Source organism: Oncorhynchus gorbuscha, linkage group LG02, assembly GCF_021184085.1.
Source record: "Oncorhynchus gorbuscha isolate QuinsamMale2020 ecotype Even-year linkage group LG02, OgorEven_v1.0, whole genome shotgun sequence".
In the NCBI taxonomy this organism is placed as follows: domain Eukaryota; kingdom Metazoa; phylum Chordata; class Actinopteri; order Salmoniformes; family Salmonidae; genus Oncorhynchus; species Oncorhynchus gorbuscha.
This window is the reverse complement of record NC_060174.1, coordinates 48,235,343-48,260,660: the sequence shown is the minus strand read 5'-3', so window position 1 is coordinate 48,260,660 and position 25,318 is coordinate 48,235,343. Positions and strand designations below refer to the sequence as shown.

The 25,318-nt window shown below is 43.7% G+C and overlaps 1 protein-coding gene across 6 annotated transcripts in view; it reads left to right on the top strand.

Moving 5' to 3' along the window:
• LOC124003498 (UPF0606 protein KIAA1549L-like) overlaps positions 1-24,961 on the top strand; it is a 39,957-nt gene extending 14,996 nt beyond the window's left edge. The window contains exons 2-23 of one of the 6 annotated variants that reach the window (XM_046311811.1): positions 2,579-2,893; positions 3,307-3,903; positions 4,088-4,203; positions 5,223-5,445; positions 5,602-5,735; positions 5,853-6,021; positions 11,339-11,398; positions 11,984-12,144; positions 12,815-12,986; positions 13,255-13,415; positions 13,648-13,683; positions 15,840-16,030; positions 17,944-18,071; positions 18,435-18,559; positions 18,905-19,119; positions 19,533-19,671; positions 20,175-20,561; positions 20,900-20,997; positions 21,790-21,932; positions 22,098-22,258; positions 22,376-22,449; positions 22,554-24,961. In XM_046311811.1, coding sequence (XP_046167767.1) covers positions 2,579-2,893; positions 3,307-3,903; positions 4,088-4,203; positions 5,223-5,445; positions 5,602-5,735; positions 5,853-6,021; positions 11,339-11,398; positions 11,984-12,144; positions 12,815-12,986; positions 13,255-13,415; positions 13,648-13,683; positions 15,840-16,030; positions 17,944-18,071; positions 18,435-18,559; positions 18,905-19,119; positions 19,533-19,671; positions 20,175-20,561; positions 20,900-20,997; positions 21,790-21,932; positions 22,098-22,258; positions 22,376-22,405 — 3,761 coding nt within the window. In that variant the 3' untranslated portion in view covers positions 22,406-22,449; positions 22,554-24,961. Of the gene's footprint in view, positions 1-2,578; positions 2,894-3,306; positions 3,904-4,087; positions 4,204-5,222; positions 5,446-5,601; positions 5,736-5,852; positions 6,022-11,338; positions 11,399-11,983; positions 12,145-12,814; positions 12,987-13,254; positions 13,416-13,647; positions 13,684-15,839; positions 16,031-17,940; positions 18,072-18,431; positions 18,560-18,904; positions 19,120-19,532; positions 19,672-20,174; positions 20,562-20,899; positions 20,998-21,789; positions 21,933-22,097; positions 22,259-22,375; positions 22,450-22,553 lie in introns of all 6 variants that reach the window. The other 5 variants (XM_046311803.1, XM_046311797.1, XM_046311821.1 and 2 more) reach the window with 5 other exon arrangements.
• Positions 24,962-25,318: the final 357 nt, after the last annotated feature.

The window sequence follows — 25,318 nt, the reverse complement described above, 5'->3', positions numbered from 1 at the left end:
AGGGGGCTATTCGATATTCAAAATTGCATCACCGTGTGATGCACGGGTGCGTCAATCGACTAGGTGGCTAACCCTCAGAAAACTGGACACGTATGTTCCAGCAACCTTCCCATGAAACACGCTTGGAACATTAGTATCTTATATTCTGAGAACATGGCAACCATGTACTGTGTATGTTTGGTGGGACGTTGAAGGAATAGTCTCCTAACCCATAATAAACTAGACGCAGGTATGCTTTTGCAACGTTTCCATGAAACGTGACAGGAACATTAATGTTAAATATTCTAAGAACATGGTAACAACGTTCTGGTTAACTTCTGTTTGACATTAAGGGAATGGTCTATTGGAAATCGTCCTTGTATGTTAGTGAAGCCAGGGGCGGACTGGGACAAGAATTTGGCCATTTTATCTACACCAGCCCACGTCACTGCATGCAGGGCCGTGCACAGACCTTTCAGGGGGCAGATGTTCAAAATAGTTGATGATTGATGTAAATCTGCTCATTAAATATTTGTTTTTACTGATTGCTATTTAGCTTCAGTGCTCTTAAATAATAATTGTATGATATATCCTAATATTCATAACCTTCTAACTCATGATTTTGGCTGGCTGGCTGGCTGGCTAGTGGCTTGTGTGGAATTTGAGTGTATGGTGGTTAAACTACCTGTGAGTCTCTTTTTTAATACCTCACAGAATCTTTTTTAATACCTCACAGAATCTTTTTTCAATACCTCACAGAATCTTTTTTAATACCTCACAGAATCTTTTTCAATACCTCACATAATCCTTTTTCAATACCTCACAAATGATTACGACAGGCTACTTTGACACTAACAAACTGAGAATTTGCGATCAATCAAAAGGACCTCATCTTGAATCCATCAATAGATTAGCCTACGCCTAGGTGTCTGGAGACACACATTGTACAATATGAGGAGTCCTAAAAAAGCTTTCCAGTTTCACTAAAATACCTAACGTTGCGCAGCTCACTCGCCGACGGCTGATGCACTCGTGCTAAAAGCCTATCCCTCTCTCGTTTTGCTTTGTAAAACAATGTTTGCTCAATGGGCCTATTTGTATGTTAAATAGAATATTTTGGTAGCCTACAGCAGACAGATTATAGTCTTCCCTTTTCAGTAGGAGCCATTTGCTTTCCAACCTCTTTTCCCTGGATTGTATTAGAAATTTAGTGAAAGGCCTGCTTTGTCTGCATGCTGTTCACTGATAGATTTGTTGCGTGTTCCCGACTGCAGGCCAAGACTGCATATGCCTTCTTATTGGGCTACACACAAAAAAAAGAAGCTATGGCTCCTCTGTGGCTATGTTATAAGTCTACTCATGGTGTAGTAGGCTGTTCTGAAGGATTTCATTTGTGTGTAGGCCAACCAGACTGAATATGGATGATGATGTAGCCTAAATCAAGTGTTATGCTGCTCTGGTAGTAGCGTAATGTTGATATTTAAACTAAATAGCTTGCTACACACACTTGACCGGTCAATGCTCAAGCCATGCATGTTTGGATACTGGGCGCACACAATCTCTGTACCCTGCAGGGCAGACTGGTTAGGGGTGGGGTGGTGAACTTTACGACATCACAATGATATTTGGGTCCAACGACAAAAATGGTATACAAAAAAATAAAAGTGATACCAATACCCAAAAGAGCACTTGGAGAGTGAGAGGGCAAAGGGGCAGGTACTCAGGCACAGGTAAACCTCTATCCGTGCCAGGTAAACCTCTATCCGTGCCTGGTAAACCTCTATCCGTGCCTGGTAAACCTCTATCCGTGCCTGGTAAACCTCTATCCGTGCCAGGTAAACCTCTATCCGTGCCTGGTAAACCTCTATCCGTGCCTGGTAAACCTCTATCCGTGCCTGGTAAACCTCTATCCGTGCCTGGTAAACCTCTATCCGTGCCAGGTAAACCTCTATCCGTGCCTGGTAAACCTCTATCCGTGCCAGGTAAACCTCTATCCGTGCCAGGTAAACCTCTATCCGTGCCTGGTAAACCTCTATCCGTGCCTGGTAAACCTCTATCCTGCCTAAATCCGTGCCTGGTAAACCTCTATCCGCCTGCCAGGTAAACCTCTATCCGTGCCTGGTAAACCTCTATCCGTGCCTGGTAAACCTCTATCCGTGCCTGGTAAACCTCTATCCGTGCCTGGTAAACCTCTATCCGTGCCTGGTAAACCTCTATCCGTGCCTGGTAAACCTCTATCCGTGCCAGGTAAACCTCTATCCGTGCCAGGTAAACCTCTATCCGTGCCAGGTAAACCTCTATCCGTGCCTGACTACATGCACTGCCGACTCAGTGCCACCAACCACATGGAAGAATAAACACATTTGCTGTGCTTTCTTGTGTTCAAAAACGGTTAAATGATTGTTGCATTTGTATCCTGTCACTTTAGTTCATACATGATGGAGTGCTGTGTGTGTGTGTGTGTGTGCGTGCGTGCGTGCGTGCGAGAGAGAGAGAGAGAGAGAGGTAACCATATGGAATGTGTTCTTTCTACATTTCCATGCTGCATCTACATGCTTTCAGTTGCTGTTTAAGTCCCATCTCTCTCCTCGTTTTCCAGATGAAGGGCACTACAACGAGTCATCAAGGCATGCGGCTCTGCCTCAGGACCCAGCCGTGCCCTCTAACCTCTCTGCCAGGGCAACGCCAGTGGAGGACGGGCCCCGGGCCCCTCCAGCCATACCCACGGACCCAACAGACCCATCAGGGGTGACAGCAGAAAGCATCAGAGTGCAGCCTGTGCAACCATCAGTGCTAGCTAATGCCTCCTCCTTAGCCTCCTCCTCAGCCATCAACAGTGACAATCAAACAGCAGGAACAACAGACCCTTTGTCTTTAGCCCCTGTAACCAACAGCACCTCAAACACCAGTCCAGGTAGGACACGTCATCAAACAATAATCAAACCCATCTTGTTGTAGAAGGAAAAAAAACAATTGGTTTCTTGTCATCATCGTTGTCGTCATCATCATCAGCGTTGTCATCATCATCATCATCATCATCATCATCATCATCATCATCATCATCATCATCATCATCATCATCATCATCCTCATCCTCATCATTATCATCGTCATCATCATTATGCTCTGCACCTTCATTCCCTCAAAATCCCATTTTCTTTCGGTCCAGCTCAGTCCCACATTACCCTGCTCCATCCCCTCTATCATGCTGCCTCTCCAGGTCTGACCTCATCCTCACATTATGGGACATCATCAAACGGGACATTTGTCACCTGATATGAACCGATTTTTGAAATCCTTTAAAAGCTGCTCCTTCTTTCATTGCAGAGGAGGGAGACAGCAGTCTGCCTGCGAACCCAGATTTACCTACAGTCCCAGTGTCCTCTCTGGCCACATTGGGGGAGAGCGACGCCACCCTCCCAGACAATGTGACTAGTCCTTTCTCCACTCACACATGGAACACCACTACACCTGCAAGGGCTGACACCAACACCACTACACCATCCACCACAGCAGCACACACCAACCCAACACCAGACACTGTGACCAATGACAGTCTACAGCTCACGACTGTGACCACCACGACCGTCACGCCCCTGACCGTGACCACCACAACTGTGACACCCCAGACCACCACAGCTACGACCACAGAGGCTGTTACAACCACAACCTGGACCACTACGACCACACAGGAAGCGACCACCCTCCAAGAGACCACAGTGATGGCAACCACAACTGACCAAACCACGACCACAACCACAACCGCTCCCACTACAACCACAATTGCACCGACTACCACTTTGACCATCCCCACCACCACCAAAGGAACAACCCCTGAACCGACCACAACTGAACCAATCCCCACCAGTCCTGAAGGGGAGCATCTACCATGTAACATCACTGAGAAGACCTGGGTCAAAACAGGTACAGTATGGGCACCCAATCAACAGTAGCTCAGTTTGAAAACCGTTCATTAGTGTACTCTGTTTCGCCAAATAAATAAAACAAGATTTGAGATGCCACCGTATGATTACATCCCTAATGAAGACCTTCATAAAAAAACAATATATATATATATATATATATAAATGTTTGTTTTCCTCCAAAGTTTTGTCCATGCAGCTGTGGAGGAACAGGCTTGATATCATGACGAGGCAGAATCTGTCTAAAGGACTCACCCATGCTCTACAGAGGGCCTTCAACGACACCAATGTTTATGTCCAGGTCCGTATTATTCTGCTCTCTACTCTCTGTGTTAGGATGTTGTTACTGCTGTAGTGTAACTGGAGAAGAACACCTACCACATCCAATACAGAATACAGTGCCGTAGTCCTGTTTAAATGTTGATAGTCTGTGTTCACGTTGTGGGACAAGGATTTCATATTAGTTACTCTGGATGGCCAGAGTAACTAATACAGCTCTAGGAACTAGAGTGAGTGTATTTACTTATTCTGGCTCCCCTCTTAGTCATACTATTCATGGGGTACAATCTCTCACTTTGATAGCGGAGGAGACTGAAGTGACTAACGGTGAAAGCATTTCAGTATGATGATAAATGGCATCTTGAATGGTGAATAGGTTTTGCTTTATAGAGGCAGTTAACAGTATGTGAAGAGAATAGCTCTTTATTGACCCTACTAGCTGAATGACTAAAACCTATTATTGCAGGTGTTTCCTCTTCAGACACGTCCGTTATTCAGTTCTCTTGTTCTCTATTTCTCTCTCTCTCTCTCTCTCTCTCTCTCTCTCTCTCTCTCTCTCTCTCTCTCTCTCTCTCTCTCTCTCTCTCTCTCTCTCTCTCTCTCTCTCTCTCTCTCTCTCTCTCTCTCTCTCTCTCTCTCTCTCTCTCTCTCTCTCTCTCTCTCTCTCTCTCTCTCTCTCTGTGATGGCTGACTCAGTTTAAGTCCATTGATTTCCTACCTGTGCTGTCTGTTTTTCTGTCTGTTTTTCTGTCTGTCTGCCCGAGGTGTAATTCAGTGATTGCTACTCTATCCCAGTCCTCTTCTCTCCCCCATCAGAACCCATGTATTATTACTGAGCCCGGAAGTGATCGGCAGGAAACAACACAAACACAAGCTGCATAGTTATGTGTCCGGGGATAGCTAGCTAACACATACTGGTGGAGACTGGAGAGGAGTGAGTGGTAGTACATAGGACCAGAAACACTAGTCTTGACCCACTGCAATTGTGTTGGGTGTTAGCGATAGCGATCAAGACATAAACAACACGTTTTCTCTTCTCAGGTTGAACGGGACCTCTGCAGCCCTCATAATGTCACTCTTGGGTACTATGTAGCCAGTGGGAAAACGGTCTACATCGCATCTGTGGTGGTGGAGACACTGAATACCTATGGCTTTGACAAAGTGCTGGCAGACATCCGGCAGCACAGTCCTCTGGTGAAGGCTGTTCTGCTCCCTGTAGCCCCCTGGGCCTCCAGCCTCAGTGTCCATCTGCAGCTCAAAACAGGTAAGGCCCAATAGGGACAACACTCCACAACAACACATGTAACACTGCTGAATGATGTGACTATGCTTGTAGAAAATGTTGTACTGCGCTCTTACGTACTGTAACTGAATGTGCTCTACTGGTATATTGATTGTTGCTCTGCATTTTTTTTTTTAGTTCTCAGGTTTGTAGGCCCAGAAGACAATGTCAACTCCTGCAGTTTTGTTCAAATGATGGAACAACGGCTGGAGAATGCATTTGAGGAAGCTCAGGACAAAGTGCTGGAATCTTACAGCGGGTTTTCTGTGGAGGTGTGTTAATGACTTTGGGCCATATTCAATCCCATGCAATTAGCATACCTGTTTAGCGTGTTGTATTTACTTCGACCTGTCTGATATCGTACAACATCCTTGTCTGTGTTTGTTCAGATCCAGAGCACCGCCCAGGTGATTGGCTCTCCTGCCGTGTCGCTGGTCTACGTGGTGAAGAACGAGAACGCGGTGCTGAACGGAACTGTCTCCAGCGGTCTCCTGAACCAGCTGACCGCAGAGCTGGTGGGCTACTTCCTCTTCTTCCCCCCGCTCATCATCGCTGAGCGTAAGTGCCCCAGGGCATCACGGGAAGGGTTTGCGTGATAGTTGTTTCCAGTGGCGTTTTCGTCTTGTTCTCTTCATTTGTATACAGAAATATGTCACATTTCCACTGAGTGTTGTCCTCAGCGAAAGCTTAAGTTTGCGTGTTTGTAAGTGTGTGGTCTGGACATGAAAATATGAATGGTGTCTTTATTTCATTATACCAGCAGATTACTGATAATTAGATGTTGAACTAATTGACAAAGGTGACGTTATGGTCCAATATTGTGCAGTGGAGAGGAGGCTGATTAGCTCACTTCATGCTAACCTGCAATTTGCATCACCTTCTGGGTGTTTCTTCAGAGAATGGATTATTTGAGCACGAAGGGAAGATCAAATAATATTCTATTTTTACACTGAGTGTACAAAACAATAGGCACACCTGCTCTTTCCGTGACATAGACTGACCAGGTGAATCCAGGTGAAAGCTATGATTCCTTATTGATGTAACTTAAACCAGTGTAGATGATGGGGAGGAGACAGGTTAAAGAAGGATTTTTAAGACTTGAGACAATTGAGACATGGATTGTGTATGAGCGCCATTCAGAGGGTGAATGGGCGAGACAAAATATGTAAGCGCCTTTGAATGGGGTAGGTGCCAGGCACACCAGTTTGAGTGTGTCAAGAAGTGTAACGCTGCTGGCATTTTCACATTCAACAGTTTCCTGTGTGTATCAAGAATGGTCCGCCACCCAAAGGACATCCAGCCAACTTGACTCGACTTTGGGAAGCATTGGAGTCAACATGGGCCAGCATCCCTGTGGAACGCCTTCGACACCTTGTAGAGTCGAATGCCCCGACAAAATTGAAGCTGTTCTGAGGGCTAAAAGGGGTGCAACACAATAGTAGGAAGGTGTTCCTAATGTTTTGTACACTCCGTGTATTTGAACCCTTCAAATCAAATCACGCTTTATTTATACAGCACATTTCAGACATGGAATGCAACCCAATGTGCTTTACAGGAAAACACTAATAAAAACAATGAAAATAAAAGCTCAAATATCCACTACACAACAAGCATAATATGAAAAACCACAAAGAATAACACAAACTGAACAACTGAAAGAAAAAAAGATGAAAAAGATGTGTTCAGATCTCTATGAAATATGTCCACAGTTTTGGCCCCCCTCAGGTTCTCTGGCAGGCAATTCCAGAGACAGGGGTCGTAATAAATAAAGGCTGCCTCTCCATGCCTCTTGGTCCTGGGTTTTAAGATAGTTAAACGGCCAGTGCCAGAGGACCTGGGGGACCGACTGGGTACATAATTTAAAAGCATGTCTGACATGTATTGGTGTGCACAGTCGTGGATTGATTTAAAAACCAATGAATTCAAATGAATTCTAAAACTCACAGGCAGCCAGTGCAGAGACCTCGAAACCGGTTTAATGTGGGCTCGCCGCCTGGTCTTGGTCAGTCCCCATGCTGCAGCATTCTGTATGTTTTACAGTTCACCAATGGCTTTCTTGGGTAGACCAGACAGGAGAGCATGACAGTAGTCAAGCCTGCTTATAATAAAAGCATGGATGAGTCTGTCTGTATCAGCCTGAGAGAGAAAATGTTCCTCAGGTGATACAAAGCTATTTTAGTCACATTCCTAAAAATAATTGTTCAGAATCTAAAGTAACACCTAGGTTTTTTACCTGGTGTTTTATCTTTATTGCCCGTGAATTCAAATGTACGGCTAGATTCTCTCTCTGTGCTTTGGCTTCAACAATGAGTACCTCGGTCTTGTCTTGATTTAGCTGGAGGAAGTTGTGAGCCATCCAAGTATTTTAATCACTAATACAGTATAAGAATTTATCTGTGGAGCTAAAGTCGTCTGGTGACACAGAAATGTAATGTTGTGTGTCGTCTGCGTAGCTGTGAAAATCAATGCTGCACTTTCTGATAACACTGCCAAGGGGTAACATACAGTATACAAACTGAACAGTATCAGACCCAAAATCGAACCTCGTGGAACTCAACGTTTGATATGTATTTTCTCTGAGCTATGTAAACGAATTTAGAGGCCAACCCACCTCTCCAGTCTGTCCAGAAGGACGTCATGGTCAATAGTGTCAAATGCAGCCCAAGGATCTGACCCTTTTTTTCAATTTTCACCTAAAATGACATACCCAAATCTACCTGTCTGTAGCTCAGGACCTGAAGCAACAATATGCATATTCTTGATATCATTTGAAGGAAACACTTTGAAGTTTGTGGAAATGTGAAATGAATGTAGGAGAATATAGCACATTATATCTGGTAAAAGATATAAAGCTCATAGAGCATGGCGCTTGTAACAGTGGGTTATATCGTAGAATGTATGCACACATGAAAGATAAGCGTCTGCTAAATGGCATATATATATATATAAAAGATAACACGTTTTTTTGTATTATTTTGTACCATCATCTTTGAAATGCAAGAGAAATACCATCATGTATTATTCCAGCTCAGGCACATTTTAGATTTTGGCCGCTAGATGGCAGCAGTGTACTGTACAAAGTTTTAGACTGATCCAATGAACCATTGCATTTCTGTTCAAACTTTTGTGTCAAGACTGCCCAAATGTGCCTAATTGGGTTATTTTTAACTTTTCAAATTCTTAACTGTGCACTCTCCTCAAACAATAGCATGGCATTCTTTCACTGTAATAGCTACTGTAAAATGGACAGTGCAGTTAGATTAACAATAATTTAAGCTTTCGGCCAATTTGAGATACGTCTATGTCCTGGGAAATTTCCTTGTTTCTTACAACCTCATGCTAATCGCATTAGCCTACGTTAGCTCAACCGTCCCGAGAGGGACCCACCAATCCTGTAGAGGTTAAATCTACAAGTACATGGACAAAGAGCTCGTGTTTGGCCTGTGTTGGCTCTACGATAATTTATCACTTGAACTAAGGCTGTCTGTGCTGTGGTTGGCACAAAAACCAGATTGTATTTTTTTAAATTACATTTGGCACTTAAAAATAATTTTGCTGTTTGAACACCAATTTCTGCAGGGAGTGATTAACAATAGCTTACACTTCTTCAGATATGCAATTAAAACATTTTTGACGAAGGTGCTGGGGATAGGATCGAGAATGCAGGTAGATGGCTGAAGTTGTGATATCACTTTCCTGCGCATGTCTGTGTCAACCAGGTAAAATGCATCCATTGTGCCTTTGCTTGGTAGCCTGTCATCAGGCTGATACCCAGCCTAATGTTGGTTATCTTATCTCTGTAATATGCCACAAACTCATCACATTTAGATGTGCAAGAAAGTTCACATAATTTTGGATTTATCAGGCCATCAACTGATCGAGAAGAGCACTCAAATAATTCTGATTAGTAGTGATCAAGTAAGAAAAATATGCCTGGATGGCATTTCTAATTGCCTTGTTATACACTACCGGTCAAAGGTTTTAGAACACCTACTCATTCAAGGGTTTTTCTTTATTTTGACTATTTTCTACATTGCAGAGTAATAGTGAAGACATCAAAACTATAAAATAACACATATGGAATCATGTAGTAATCAAAAAAAGTGTTAAACAAATCAAAATATGTTTTTTTATTTGAGATTCTTCAAATAGTTACCCTTTGACTTGATGACAGCTTTGGACACTCTTGGCATTCTCTCAACCAGCTTTGTGAGGCAGTCACCTGGAATGCATTTCAATTAACAGGTGTGCCTTCTTAAAAGTGCATTTGTGGAATTATTTTCCTTCTTAATGTGGCTGAGCCAATCAGTTGTGTTGTGACAAGGTGTGTTTGTGTGTGTAGGGGGGGGGTATACAGAAGATAGCCCTATATGGTAAAAGACCAAGTACATATTATGGCAAGAACAGATCAAATAAGCAAAGAGAAATGACAGTCCATCATTTTTTTAAGAAGGTCAGTCAATACGGAACATTTCAAAAACTTTCAGAGTTTCTTCAATTGTGCAACCATCAAGCACTATGATGAAACTGGTTCTCACGAGAACCACTATAGGAATGGAAAACCCAGAGGATAAGTTCATTAAAGTCACCAGCTTCAGAAATTGCAACCTAAATAAATGCTTCAGAGTTCAAGTAACAGACACATCTCAACATCAACTGTTCAGAGGAGACTGTGTGAACCAGGCCTTTGTGGTCAAATTGCTGCAAAGAAACCACTACTAAAGGACACCAATAATAATAAGAGACTTGCTTGGGCCAAGAAACACGAGCAATGGACATTAGACCGGTGGAAATTTGTCCTTTGGTCTGGAGTCCAAGTTGGAGATGTTTGGTTCCAACCGCCATGTCATTGTGAGATGTGGTGAGGGTGAACTGATGATCTCAGCATGTGTATTTCCCACCATAAAGCATGGAGGAAGAGGTGTTATGGTGTGGGGGTGCTTTGCTGGTGACACTATCTGTGATTTATTTAGAATTCAAGGCACACTTAACCAGCAGGGCTACCATAGCATTCTGCAGCGATACTATTCCCATCTGGTTTGCGCTTAGTCGGACTGTCATTTCTTTTTAACAGGACAATGACCCAACACACCTCCAGGCTGTGTAAGGGCTATTTTACAAAAAAGGAGAGTGATGGAGTGCTGCATCAGATGACCTGGCCTCCACAATCCCCTGACCTCAATTGAGATGGTTTGGGATGAGTTAGACAGCAGAGTGAAAGAAAAGCAGCACAAAAGTGCTCAGAATATATGGGAACTCCTTCAAGACTATTGGAAAAGCATTCATCATGAAGCTGGTTGAGAGAATGCCAAGAGTGTGCAAAGCTGTCATCAAGGCAAAGGTTGGCTACTTTGCGGAGTCTAAAATCTTTATACTGTATAACACTTTTTTGGTTACTACATGATTCCATCGTGTTATTTCATAGTTTTGATGTATTCAACTATTATTCTACGATGTAGAAAATAGTCAAATGAAGAAAAAACCTTGAATGAGTAGGTGTGTCTAAACTTTTGACTGATACTGTATATATGCATTTTTTTAAGCACAAAACTATTTCGGCAACAGGGATATTGATCCAGAAGGGGATTGAATGTCTCTGCTGTAACCAAGAGGCTTGATCTTGGTATCAAGCCACGTAGCTTTCAAGTTAGCCAACCAAATTCATAGCTGGACTCCTGAGCTGGATATAATTTATTTGGCACATCTTAGATTTCTTGTAGTTATACTTAACTTATTGTTATAAGTAATGGCCGAGCACGCACCCCTGCAGCCCCTTGTATACAGTATAAACGGTATATTGCCCAAGCCTACTCTCTGTAACCTCTCTCTCATCTCTGCTCTCCCTCTCTCTTTCTCTCTCCCCTTCACTCCACAGCACTAGAGTACCACAACCTCAACACATCCACTGCCACAAAGCACTACTGGGTGATCACAGGTAATTTAAACTGTCATTGATTTTCACTAACTGCTAGTTAGTTAGTGCTTTGGTCGACTGTGTGTTGTGTACATTTGCCTGTGGTGTTTCTTCTTCAAACATCTTTGAGCTCCTCCTTTCCCTCCCGAATCCTATTGATGCATTATTTAGAGCTTCCTGACATCTGTTTCTGTGAGATCACATCGGATAAATGCTCGGTGTGAAGGAGGCCCTGTTTTGTGAGAGGACTCTAAATGACACACCTTTCTGCCACTGTCGTGATGAGACAGCAGTGCGCCCAGGTCAGCCCTACTATAATATGACTTACAAGTTTTAAGTTGAGGAATGACCAAACCTCTCTTTCCTCCTCTGTCCCTATCCCACCTCTCCATTACCTCTCTTTTCCTCTTACCTCTCTCTCCCCCCACTCCCCTCACGTCCCCCTCCCCCTGTCTCCACCTCTCCCCTCCCCCTCCCCGTCTCCACCTCCTCTCTCTCTCTCTCTCTCTCTCTCTCTCTCTCTCTCTCTCTCTCTCTCTCTCTCTCTCTCTCTCTCTCTCTCTCTCTCTCTCTCTCTCTCTCTGTCTGTGCTCCACTGCTCTGCAGTAATTCAGGATGTTGACAGCTCTTCTCTGGAAGGGAATTATCAGAGCTTTGCTAGTTTAATGGAGCAGCGGCTGGCTGAGCTTTTTTTGGTGTCTGGGCGTCAGGGGAGTCAGGGGAGCCGCTTTAGAAGGGCCACCACCGTCGGGAGCTACACCGTCCAGGTGAGGCGGACACGCACGCACGCACGCAGGCACACACGCACACACACACACACACACACACACACACACACACACACACACACACACACACACACACACACACACACACACACACACACACACACACACACACACACACACACACACACACACACACACACACACACACACACACACAGGGGACTGCATGCTCACTCACTGATAAACCACTCAGTCCCATTTTATGTTCACTTGCCCCAGAGTTTCACTATTTTATGAAGATTCACAGAATTTCTATGTCCCCTTTTAGGTTTTGTCACAGATTAACATTTTTATGTAACGTCACAGATGATCAGGTTTTATGAGGGGGGAGAGAGCTCATGTAACGGATGTTGATCTCTTCCATTTAACACTCCCTTCCCCCTTCTTTATGGCAAGCTTTAATCACAGCCCGTGATGAAACCATTATGATGTATTATGGACATTAAACATGTGATCTATACTAAAATACAATGAATTCCACTGATTCATATTAATCCCATGAGTGTGTTCCCTGAGTGCTGTTATTTTTTGAGTGTTTCAAATACATAATTATTGCTATTATATTTTTGCAATGTCTCATATGACAGCACTGCATGTCTCATGCCATATGACAGCACCGAATCCACCAAATTGTGCGGCTCTTGTTTAGATGGTTGGCATTCGTCGACTCCCGGGGCCTAAGAACTCAGCCGAAATGACCTACTATGCCCAACTGAATGGTGCCCCCATAACTGGCACCACAGCAGCTAAGACCCTCAGTACCTTGGATTCCCAAACCATGGCCCTCACTCTGGGCTACTTTGTCCTGCTCCAAGCTGATCGTAGGTTGTTTTTTTACACATCTTTACCAAACAGCCTTAACATTATTCTCTTACATGAAGTCTACAGAACTAGCTTTTTCAGTCATAAAGAGATGGATGCACAGGAGTTATTGCAGCATATTTTAGTTATGCTCAGGCTGAAGCACTTCTATCTGTCTCGTAGCCTGTTGAATAGCTATGTGCCTCCATCATTTTGTAATGATTGCAAACAAAAATACATATTGATAGATATGGGTGTATTTATTTTGTCTCCATGGTTCCCCGACAGCTGTGGTAAAGGTCCCGCCTGCCAATCTGTGGATCATGGCTGTGCTGACGCCTGTTGCCCTGGTGATGGTTGTTGTCGCCATGGTCACCGCCATCGTGTGCAAGAGGAACAGGGTCATCTTCAAGACGGGCGCTTTCAGGAGCTTCAAACCCCGCTCTAAGGTGAACTTTACATATCTCTTATCACCTTAATGCACAGTTCAGAGAAATGTCTTTGTCTTGGGCGGGTCTTAACACTTCGTCTTGCGTTCGCTCCATTACTTCTAGCCAATGGCGACGATAGTGATGGGTGCTCAATAAGCATGATGGGGGCGGCGAAATGAGAATCCAGATGGTTAATGTGATGGAAGTGAATCCTCGGCTAAATGTCCCTTTCAATTGTCTTCTTGTTTAGACATCCTATCGGAGGGAGGGCAGTTATCACCACCAGGTATTGACTGAGTGTTATTTGTGAATAAATGCATGTTGACAGTGCCTGGGGGGAATCAATGGAAGGGATGGAGTGGGCTCACCATGGCTTATCGTCCACGATCACTGGGCCATTTTATACGTCCTTGTTGCCTTCCAATGCAGAGTAATGATTCTTATCCACCAGGCTTCTTCTCATCTCATACCAGCCAGTGGCTCAGTGGCGCAATGCAAGCGATCAGCAATTGTGTTACTCGATTAAATATTGTGCCATTTAGATGAATAGAGATGAATAGAGATAGAGATGAATAGAGATAGAGATGAATAGAGATAATGTGTAACTTCTGTACGTCACACCAAAATCACTCCCTCCAGAAGAACAGGTGTAACATCAGTGCATATTTTTGGATGGGAAAAGAGAAGCGCCAGCTCCAGTTTATGGTGTAGGTCAAGGTCAGACACACACTAGTGTCAAGTAAAAATAGGACAGTAGGATAGGACTTCCTCTCCCAAAACGTGGCCAATTAGCACCATATTTGCCAACTGTATTTTACATGTGCGAGTACAGTGCTTCAAGGCTTTGTTGATTTGTGAAACTGTTTGCGAACCTTTCATGTCACTGGGTTGGTTTTGAATGTGACATGAATGATTTGAAACGGCACCAAAATAGGAGATTCGCATGCGATGCTGCGAGGCAGATTTCTCTCTCTGTCCCTTGCTGATCCAGAGATGTGGCACGCATGCGCAAATTAGACACACGTTCTTATAATTACTTGGTTCGTGAATAGCTTGTGGCGATATGACAAAAGGACATTAGCGGTAAGTGTGCTGAGTTGAGCTCTTTGGTTCCACCACACTGCACATATGTGCAGTCTGTTGCAGTGGAATGTGTTTGTGTCCAAACGTTCTGGGAATGAAGACAGAATAACAAGCAGGGCCTAACCCACTAGGGAGATAGTGGACTTCTTGAAACACCAGTCCCAGCACATAATTATCCATCAAAGTGGGACAATGACACAAAGCTGCAAATCAATGGCATGGCTTCAGTCTGCATGGGGGTGTTTTTGTTGTGGCGTTGGTCATTCAATATGTGAGCGTATTTCATTGCTCTCCAAACACAGTATGTGGTATAGTCCGTCACGTGGCTTTATTTTTGGCCGTTTGTGCAACGTAAACAAATATCATGTCAATCATAATTGAGTTGTTTAGAGTGGTTCTGCCATGTGGTCTCTTTTACAAAAAGTCCCTTGTTAAAATTATATATAAAAAAAAAATCAAACCTCTCCTTCTCCATCAGTATACCAAAGGAGCCCAAGTCAAAACACAGAATCCATCTTTGTCGAATACATCACAGAGTAGCCTTGTGCAGAGTCTCGGATCAACTCCATGTCTTTATCAAACTGGGCAGTTGAAAGATGAAAGGAGGCCATTTATGAAGTTAACCGCATCAAGTGGACAGAGAGGTCTGCCTCCTGCCAGTGAAACATGTCTCTGTTGAGCTCAGCCTTCAAGGTTCATCTGTAGCAACATTCCCCCTGACTGTGACTGTCCAATAGGATGAAGCCATCCTGTCCTCATACATTATCTCAGCCAGACTCTCACTGTTGTGAAATGTCCCTTATCTCAGGATGAGGTAAAGATGTCTGCACAAACAGTGTGTCGATTTATCTCACAACCAGGTGTGGTGATGCAATTGATGGCACCGTGCAAGACACTTTAATTATTAAAGCTGTGTGAGGTTGTATTCTCCCTTTCTATCCCCACATGCACTAGAAAAACATTGAATATAATGTATTTACATATTTAGAGTTTTCAAAAAGAATGGAATTTGAAAACAAATGTATCTGTACATTCTGTTCCTTTCGCTGTTTTGCAATGCAGAGAGGCTTCATGAAATGAGAGTAATTTGGTGAAACAAAGAAACTGCCTCGGTATAATATAAATCATAAACCAATTTAATTGTCCATTTCTTTCTTCCAATATATCCTAACTTCAAAGGGGCCATTAGACATTTTGTTTTAATATTTAGTAGTCTTTACTTGCTGACTGAGAGAAATCAGAGCTCACCGAGCCAACTTTGCTCATTTACCTTATCTGTAAATTAAATGTCATTCTCCTTTACTTTACCATAGATCATATGTCATCGTAAACCCTTTTGTAAAACCCTCTCTGTCCCAGCATGTGCAGGGATTTGACTATGCCAAGAAGCACATAGGCCATCAGCAAGGTGAGGAGACCGTCTCTGTTACCAAGGAGACGCTGGTTCTGGGCCTCCCAGTGAGAGATGCCCCGTTGTCATTGGACAGGAAGGTGCACCAGGATGGGATTGCCTCTAAAAGACCTCCTTCTGCTGACATCATCCACAAAGGGTAAGAAGAACACTGAATTCAATTTCAACAGAATGATCTCCCTGTTTTTTTTAGATTACCAGAACACATTTGGATTTGTTTGTGGCAATACTTTAAGTCAAGGAAAATGCACCAAAAATATGACAGTCTTGGACAGATTGCATAGAATCTGCTTAAATCTGCTCATGTTGACTGGCTTACAGTTTGCCTGGGTGTTGCCAATTACAAGAATCGTAGCCATCTATCACTAGGAAAAGGCAATAGAAAGAAGAATTTGTAATGAAAAACTTGTGATTCATGAATGCGTTATTGCCGTGCCACAAAATGAATACAGCCTCCTCTTTTCCCTCTAGTCTAGAACACTAAAGACTGTGTTTAGACAGGCAGTCCAATTCTGATATTTTTTCCCCCACGAATTGGTCTTTTTACCAATCACACCAGATATTGTCACGTCAGATCTTTGTAATAGTGGATCTGATTGGTCAAAAAAACAGTTAGTGAAAACAATATCAGAATCGGTCTGCCTGTCTAAACGTAGCCAAAGCTAAGCTTGAGCTGCCTATCGAGCCATCTTTCCTTTGAATTTCCAATGCATAAAAATGCTCATTCTAACACACTGGAAGAAATGGTACAGACCAACCAAAGGCTTGATTTTTTTTTACTGACACAACCCAAAACATCAGTCATTGTCAGCTGTCAAACAGATCTCCCCTATCTTTGGCTGATTTAGACCCACTTGGACTTTTTAGTGCCATATTTACGGCCGCCATGCTGGAGGTGTGACATGAGTCTGCTGCAATGATTACTGGGCCTTGAAGGCACTGCAGTGCAGACCTGGGTTCAAATAGTACTCTAAGTCTTTCAAATGCTTTGAGTATTTGCTTTGCTCTAGCCTGCCTGAAGTACCAGACGAGTGGACGTTGTAGTTTTTGACCATTCTATTGACTCATTAAACCAGGCAAGCTCAATCAAACACTGATCAAGTATTTGAAACGATTTGAAATAGTATCTGAACTCAGGTCAGCTGCTGTTCCAGTCACCCTTTGGATGGACCCCAGGGCTCATTCAGACGGGGATTAGCAAGGCTACAAACACAGCTCCTCTGCTGCTGTCATTGGGATTCTGCAGTGTGATGATTATACAACAAAACGCTTTTGAAAGGATACTGAGCATAATAACTGGGGGAAAAAACAAACAAGGGGTAAACACACAGTGGTGTATAGTGAATAGAGGCTGAACACTGGGCATGGTAACGTGAGTGAACTTACACAGCCTGGAGAGATGCTTCCAGGGCCATGTTTGATTCAGTGTTTTTCTGGGCTCACGTTGACAGGAATACACACAGACATACACACTCTCTCTCTCTCTCTCTCTCTCTCTCTCTCTCTCTCTCTCTCTCTCTCTCTCTCTCTCTCTCTCTCTCTCTCTCTCTCTCTCTCTCTCTCTCTCTCTCTCTCTCTCTCTCTCTCTCTCTCAGAGTCTGGCTATCTATCACATGAGTATAACGGTGCCTCATTATACAAGCCTCATGAATGCGAATGTGGATTCCATTTTGCATTTCTGAATGCATAACACCCTTCGAATGACCTGATCCATACATTCTGAAGAGGGATGTCGATATGAGCTGACATGATGGGTGTACTTGTTCCAAGCTATCTTATATGACATCACATCAGACTGGTGTGTTAGTCCCTCGTGTCTGCCTGTTGGTTACTCCTGAAAAGATACCAGGGGAGATATGTTGACTTTAAGCTAGAAGCACCCACTGTGCTAGCACACCACCTGTCGAGGTGTCTGTGTTACGCACTGCAGTCAGTCTTCACGGGTTAGAACTGTGGCCAGGGGGCTGTGTGATAGCGGCATTAACCTTGGATAATACTGTATGCACAGAGCTTACCACTGCCTGCCTCTGTTGCTATGGTTACCCGCAGCAGGTTGCCAAGCGAGGACGGCTCGGTTGCGAGCAACGAATCCGGGAAACTCAACACGGGCAAGAGCTTGGCGGCACGGAGGGCTGCGGCACAGAAGAACACCAAGGAGGATCTGCTGCACAAGAGGAGCGGTGAGAGAGAGAGGCGAGAGGCCACGCTCTGGCTACTGTAGGCTACTGCTGCGTGTCCACACAATGTTATGTCATCACACAGGCTTGAGACACTGTAGGACCAATAGGAGAGAGCTAATGAATTGTAAATTAACACATATATGCATGGACACATGCCCTCACTCACACGGTGCTCTCACTCACACACACACACACACACACGCACGCACGCACGCACGCACGCACGCACGCACGCACGCACGTGCGCACACCGCATGTCTTACTGCAGTAACTCAGGCAGTGTGATTGGGGATAACAGCAGGATCAGTAGTAGCTGGGCTAGCTAATGCTGTGCTAAATAGCAATGTCCTCTCACCCCAGCAGATCCCTACGAGGACCATACCGGCTCACTGCGACTCATCACCATCAAGCCAATGGCGGCCCAGCCCACATACTCCTACCCATCCTCCTCCAGTCACAGCCAGGACTCAGTCGTCCTCAATGGGGAGGTGAGAGCTCGTCCCCGGCCTGCTGGGAATGATGTCATACTTAATCGGCCAGCCTGTCTCAAATTGCTCCCTTCCCCTTGGCCCCAACCCTTTATACGCAGATCTGAAGATAGTTCTGGATAGGTACAGAACGGGCAGTGTAGAGGTGGAGCTACTGTATATTGCACTTGGACTACAGATCTGCAAACATCAATGGGTTAGGGCCAAGGGGAAATAAGAATGGAATTGAAACCAGTTGTTTATTTATAGGGAAGAGAAACCTCACCAAGTATACGCATAATACCAAGCAATGCCAAACTAGAATCAATATACAAATGTAATGGATACAAATGACTTTGTCCACAGGCAAACATGGGGCTCAAGCAGAAAACCGACATCGAACACTACAGGAACAAAGTGCGCCAGAAAGCCAAGAGGAAAGGTTACTGTGATTTCCCCATCACAGACAATGGCATCCAGCCATTCAACCCCAGAGAGAGGCACAGTAGGCCTGAGATGGCAAAGGAGCCAATGACTGCTGAGGAGAAGAGGGCCTCCTATGCAGGATGCCACATCAGGAGGTGGGGGAGCATCCACATTATGTAGTATGCCGAGAGACATACAGTATGCTATACAGGAAGCATTCATTTCATGTTTGAGTGGATGTTCAGTGGGCGTTCAGTGTATGCAGATCCACTGACTTAAAAGTCACTTTTCAAAATGCCTGTGCTGTAGCACCGGTGCCTTTTCTGGACGAGAGTATCTGCTGACGTGTTTAGTAACTGTTTAGTAACTGTCTGAATTTTTCCGGTAAGGGAGCATTTGTAAGTCCATTTTGTATGTCCAGGTGTTCAGTTTAAACCTGTGCTGCAGCGCAGTGAAATAATTCAATCAGCCCAACTGTAATGTTTGCAGATTACATTTTTTACTGATGATGATGATATTAATGATGGCTATAATAATGACGATGGCAACTATGATATCCCTACTTCAGGCACCCCCCATCGAGAGAGCCAGCCTACTGGAGTCGTCAGTCCCTGGCCGCCAGCAGCCCTAGCCCCGTGGAGACGGAGATGGACCTGCTGGTCCTCAGGGAGAGGTCCAGGAGAGGCATCCGCAACAGCGGTTATGACGTGAGTCATCACTGACTATCACTGCATCCATGAGACCTAGATGTCCTTAAATGTACACCGTACTGCCGATGTAACTGCAGGGAGAATGTCCTAAAATTAACACCATACTCCTGGAGTCACTGCAGGGGTAAAGGTGGTTGAGCCTAGAAAAGTTCTGGTACTGGGGTGCAATAACCTAGAGAAAACCCTAGGACAAAGCCTTTCCCATTATACCTACCTCTCCCAATCCTCACTTTTAAGCTCCATGACTGAAATGAAGAGGATTTACCTTCAGCCGAACTTTAAAACCTTCATCTAGCGCAGCCTGGGAGCCCATTCTTTATGCTGCCTGAACCTTGCTGAATGTCAATGACAGTGAATATGATTTATAGCCTGTTCAGTGATTTAGATTGGAAATTCGATACCAGTTAATAGCTTTGAATGTTCGGTGCTTTTAAATTGTAAATGGATAACCATGTATGTGTACGATTCGTGTGTGTGTGTTTTGTCTTCCTGTGAGTCAGGCAGAGCCAGAGACGTTCCAGGAGACCAACGTGGACCGACTGATGTGCTCCCTGGGTTATGGTGGAAGCCATCAGGTCAAAGGTCTCTCTGACTCGTCCACTCTGAGCTCTCAGCCCTCCATCGACGAGGTCCGGCAGCAGATGCATATCCTGCTGGGTAATGCCTTTGGGCTGGCCCCAGACGAGCCCTCGCCTGCCAGCCACCACCACCATCACCACCACCACCCTCACCCCCACCTCCACAGTTCCTACAATCCCAGCCACACCAGCGCTTACTCCGAGGGTGTGACCAGCGCTCCTGGCACCATGAACCATCCATGCGGAGGAGGCCACCAGCGCGGGTCTGCCTACGGGCCGGAAATCCACCAGTGTAGCTTACCCAAACCTGTGAGTGCATTGATTAGACTGTGCAATGTAAAGCAAATGATTTGGAACGACGCATTGGTGTACGTGTGCTCTTGTAGATTTGCTTATGATGGTGCTTCAAGCAAAAATCCTGAATGCTACTGTAGAAAGTCAAGATGTGTCGAGAGAGTAGCTGCACAGTACATATGTTTAAACACCCACACACTGATTTAACTATGTTGTGTGTGTGTGTGTGTGTGTGTGTGTGTGTGTGTGTGTGTGTGTGTGTGTGTGTGTGTGTGTGTGTGTATGTGTGTGTGTGTGTGTGTGTGTGTGTGTGTGTGTGTGTGTGTGTGTGTGCGTTGTGTTTGGTGCTGCAGGGCTTCAGGTTCACTCAGCTTCCTGACATGGGCGTTGGACCCCCACCTCCTCTGATACCCTCCAGGCCTGGACCCCCTACCGGGACCTCAATGAGGCTGTACGAACCCCCCCCCCCCCTCCTCCTTCTCCCATTCAACACTCCTCTAGCTGTTAGAAAGACAGTAAACTGATGAAAATAACATTAATTCTGATTTATTCACATCCTCCCAATGCTAAACATGCCCAACCTATTTTTTTAAATATATTTTTTAAAGTCTACTTAACTTGTGCACTGTGTATCCTTGTAGGTCATCCCCCATGTTTTTTTTTTTAAATCTACCGCTTAATAAAGGGAAACAGAGAAAAAAAAATGTCAACTTCATATTCATCACTCCAGCACCATCCCAAAGTCAACATATGTGAAAATGGCCCATTTCTATGTTTTGTAGTTAAAAAGATCGAGGAAGATAAGCTTTCCTATGACGCTTAGATAAGCGTGTCCAAACTCGTGTGAGTTTGATCAGTTTTAGAGTAGTTACTACTAATTGCCTGCTAATTGGTTGATGATGTCATTAGAAACACTTGTCTTTCTTTATATTTTTTTCTACAAAACATAGAAATGGGCCATTTTCACATAATCTGTTGGTGTTGATGTTGGGATGGTGCTAGAGATGATGAATATGAAGTTGAAAATTGTTCAGTTTAAGTCATTTGGCTTTAGATGTCATACTGTTCATGCATTGTGTTGTAATTCTACTCTGAGCTGTACTTTTTTCCGCATTATTTAAAACAAACAGCATCTTCATTTGAATGCCTTGACTGTTACCAGGTTTGCGCATGAGGTTTACAGGCCACCCAGTGGTGAGATGTATGAATTACAAGGCTTTTGTCTTTGTTTCCCCTTCTGCAGTTCTTCACCGGATGTCAGCCTGAAGCCTCGTGTTTCCGAGGTCTCTGAGATGCAGAGTCAGCACAATGGTGCCCCCTATCTGCCTATTAACAGAGCGCCCTTCCCTGCTGTTACTGTTGACCAGTCCATGACCAGCTACTCAGGTCAGAATAATAAATAGTATATATATATTATGACTAGTAAATGTATATGTCATGTAAATGTGTATATATAATATACATAAGGCATATGTATACCCTTCTCTGTCAAACTGCTTCAGTTCACTCATTCAAGCCTCTGATTGGCAAAACACTGCTTATCTCGTACAGGAAACCCAATGACAGGAGTCTACGCCATATCAGCCAACCGCCCTGGTTACTCAGACTACTTTGTCATGCCTCCACCAGCCTCGTATGGAAGCCCATCCTGGATGTCCTACCCACCAGAACCCGAGGACATCCCACACCAGTGGAATGATACTGTAAATACTGTTAGTATCTGAACCAGACAATATCCTCTGATATTGTCCCTAGATAACTCTGTTGGTTTGATCTGGATTTATCCTCACTATTTGTCCCTGTTTTACATCAGTCTCTTCTCTTTGCAGAATCCGTGTCATTTAGAAACCATTTGTTGAGATGACATGATCTTTGGAGCTGAGTGGAGACAGCATATATTTCGGTGGGCACACACACTTCGTAACACAACACTGAATTTTCCGATCAATGGACAGGGTTGTTGTGGCTCATTTCCTCTCATTCCATTTCCTTCTCTTTGTCTTCCAGGTGTCCTTTTGGTTAGGCAGTAGGGCCTCCCTCCCCCACATTGAGTACCCCTGGACTCGAGCACCCCGCCCTGCCCTTCACCCCTGGCCCTGGCTACTGGCCCCTGGCCTGCCTCCTCAGCCCAGCCAGGCCCTCTCTGCTCTGCTCTCTGAGCCCCAGGTCTCCCAGACCTCACAGCCTCCATGTCAACTGCCACCAGCCAGCAGAGGATGGCCTAGACTAGAGTACAGCAGCACTATCCCCCATGGTAGTGCCACATACAACCTCTACCCTGGTCCACACCATCCAACGACAGGGCTGGCAAAGCTGGACTAACTAACTGTGCTTTTTGATTCTCCAAATTCCTTAATGGACAGAAGACTTGTACCTACTACTGGTGTTTTGTGTGTATTTAAAAAAAAAACTTAGTCTCTCAGTTTCAGTTGTTGGATATTTGTGTGCTTTGTCGTTTACTTTCATGCTTTACTTCTTTTTAAAAGGGGGAAATAATTGAGTGAGTGTATGTTGTGCGCTCACCTTATTAAAAGGCAAAAGAGAAAAAAAAGAAGGAAAAAAAGTGGGAAGGAAGGCTTTGGTGTGAGTGGCTATGTCATTCTGTATTTTTAAAATGTACTCATGACCTTTACCCAATCAGATTACAGTAAAAAACAAAACAACGGTCACCTGTTCTGTCATTCATATGTTTATGAAGTTTGTCTACTGACCACGATTATGAAAAGATGAATAGAGTCGTATATTGCCGCACACAAATGATCTTACAATAGTTCTTCACGTGTTACGGTTTTGTATTTGGAGATTTTGACTTATATTGGGTCCTATCCTTCTCACTGGACAGAGTAGTAAAGAAGATGGGTGTCGGATGGGCCACAGGTGTGTTGATTAAATATATTATGTAACGTGAAGACATTAATTATTGAAGAGACTTGTGCCAGCCGTGAGAGACAGAGAGAGAGCGAGAGATTTTCTTGTATATTTTGACACCATTTTCTTTAGAAGTTATCTTGCTTTACTGCATTTTTTAATTTGAAGGATGGTCAGATTGCTTTCAATCCTATTTTCTAATTTGTCAAAGGGTACCAACACACATAGTGTAAAACAAATAGCACATTTCGAATGTATTCATGTCGGTGCATATGCTGGTATATGCTAAATGACTCACTCGGTCATAACATAAGCAAAATGATGGATAATTCCATGTTTTACTAGTATTTACTGAGTTTTCAGGATCTCAAAACAAGGAAACGTGACGGCTAGGGCCCTTTACCATGTACTGTACATGCTACTAGTTCAGTTAATCAGTACAGTTAGGTGTAGATCAACAGCCACCAAAACATGTTACCAGATTGGGCGATGTGTATTACTGCGCTGACATTGCATATCTGATAATGACATAGCGTTGGAAATGCTTTCACATTTTCGGAATAATAACAGAATAATGTCTAATCAATGTGATATAATAGGAAATAGAAAATACAGTTTGATCTATCACAATGTAGGTACGACATTAGTTTAGTATGAACATAGTACTTTCTTAGATTACCTGGCTCTACAAAACTGCAGTATCAATGTGAAGACTTTGTTAAGCATGCAATATTCATATTTGAAATATTAGAAAAAAATGTTTTTTTTTTTATTTTACCATTTTTTGAGCTATACTCAATGATAATGACGCAAATGCAAAGTCAGTATCTAGTCCATTCGTTTGACTGGGTAGGTGTCTTTAAATGGATCTCAACTGTTGCTACCCAGTTTGACAAATGTTATTTGACTATTTTTCTACAAAATTATGAATCAATTATTTTTGGGAGATGTAGTTCCAAAAGTTAAAATATTCCACAGGAAATATGATGACATTTTAAAAAGCTGAGACGCAAATACCTTTTGAGAATCTATAAGATGTGCTCTGTAACACTACCTTCCTTTTCACCTCTACTCATACATTTGTAAAAAAATCCTCTACCAGATTTGACTCACAATAAAGTTTCACTCAACAATGTGGATGAGACTTGAAAAGGAATCATAATGTAGCCTACACATTTAACATCTTGGCCTTTGTCGAGCACAAACAATTTGGTTGGTGCTTGGAATCATCATCATTATCACTTGTATCGCTAAAAGACAAAAAGGTACGCCCGTTTGTTTCAAATAATATCATTGGTATGTTCACCCATATTTCAAGCTAATGAATAGAAAATATGATTGATTAAAAACAGTCAAAAGGAACATAACGAATGAGTTGACACAAGTTGATGCACTGCTGATGCGTCTTTCATCAGACACATTTCTGAGGTGGAATGTGACGACAGGCCCCTGAGGTTTCTGAAGGCACAGCAGTTTGAATCATGTCATACAGAATGCAGTTGGATGTAGTTATGCAGCATTTGGGTGGAATAAAAACCAATAAATTACAACTTAGAATTTGTTTCTTGTGTGGAACATTACAGTTTTCAACCCTGAATAAAGAATAGCTAGGGAAGAGTGAGGTACGTTGAGACATTCTTTATATTCAGCTTCCCTATTTCTACTGTACATACATTTCATGATGTTGTATATCCCTGGAAATAATCAGAATTTATGTAAACATGACCGTTTTGAAAATATAGCTTGTCCAAAAAAGGTGTTCTCTTGAAACAACTTACCCCAGGTATGAGGTAAGTTGAGCATAGGGACAGGGTAAGTTGAGCTGCCTTGGGGTAAGTGGGTGATGGTGTCCTGTGACAGTGGGTGATGGTGTTGGTAGGTCAAATGCGAATGAATGGAATGGG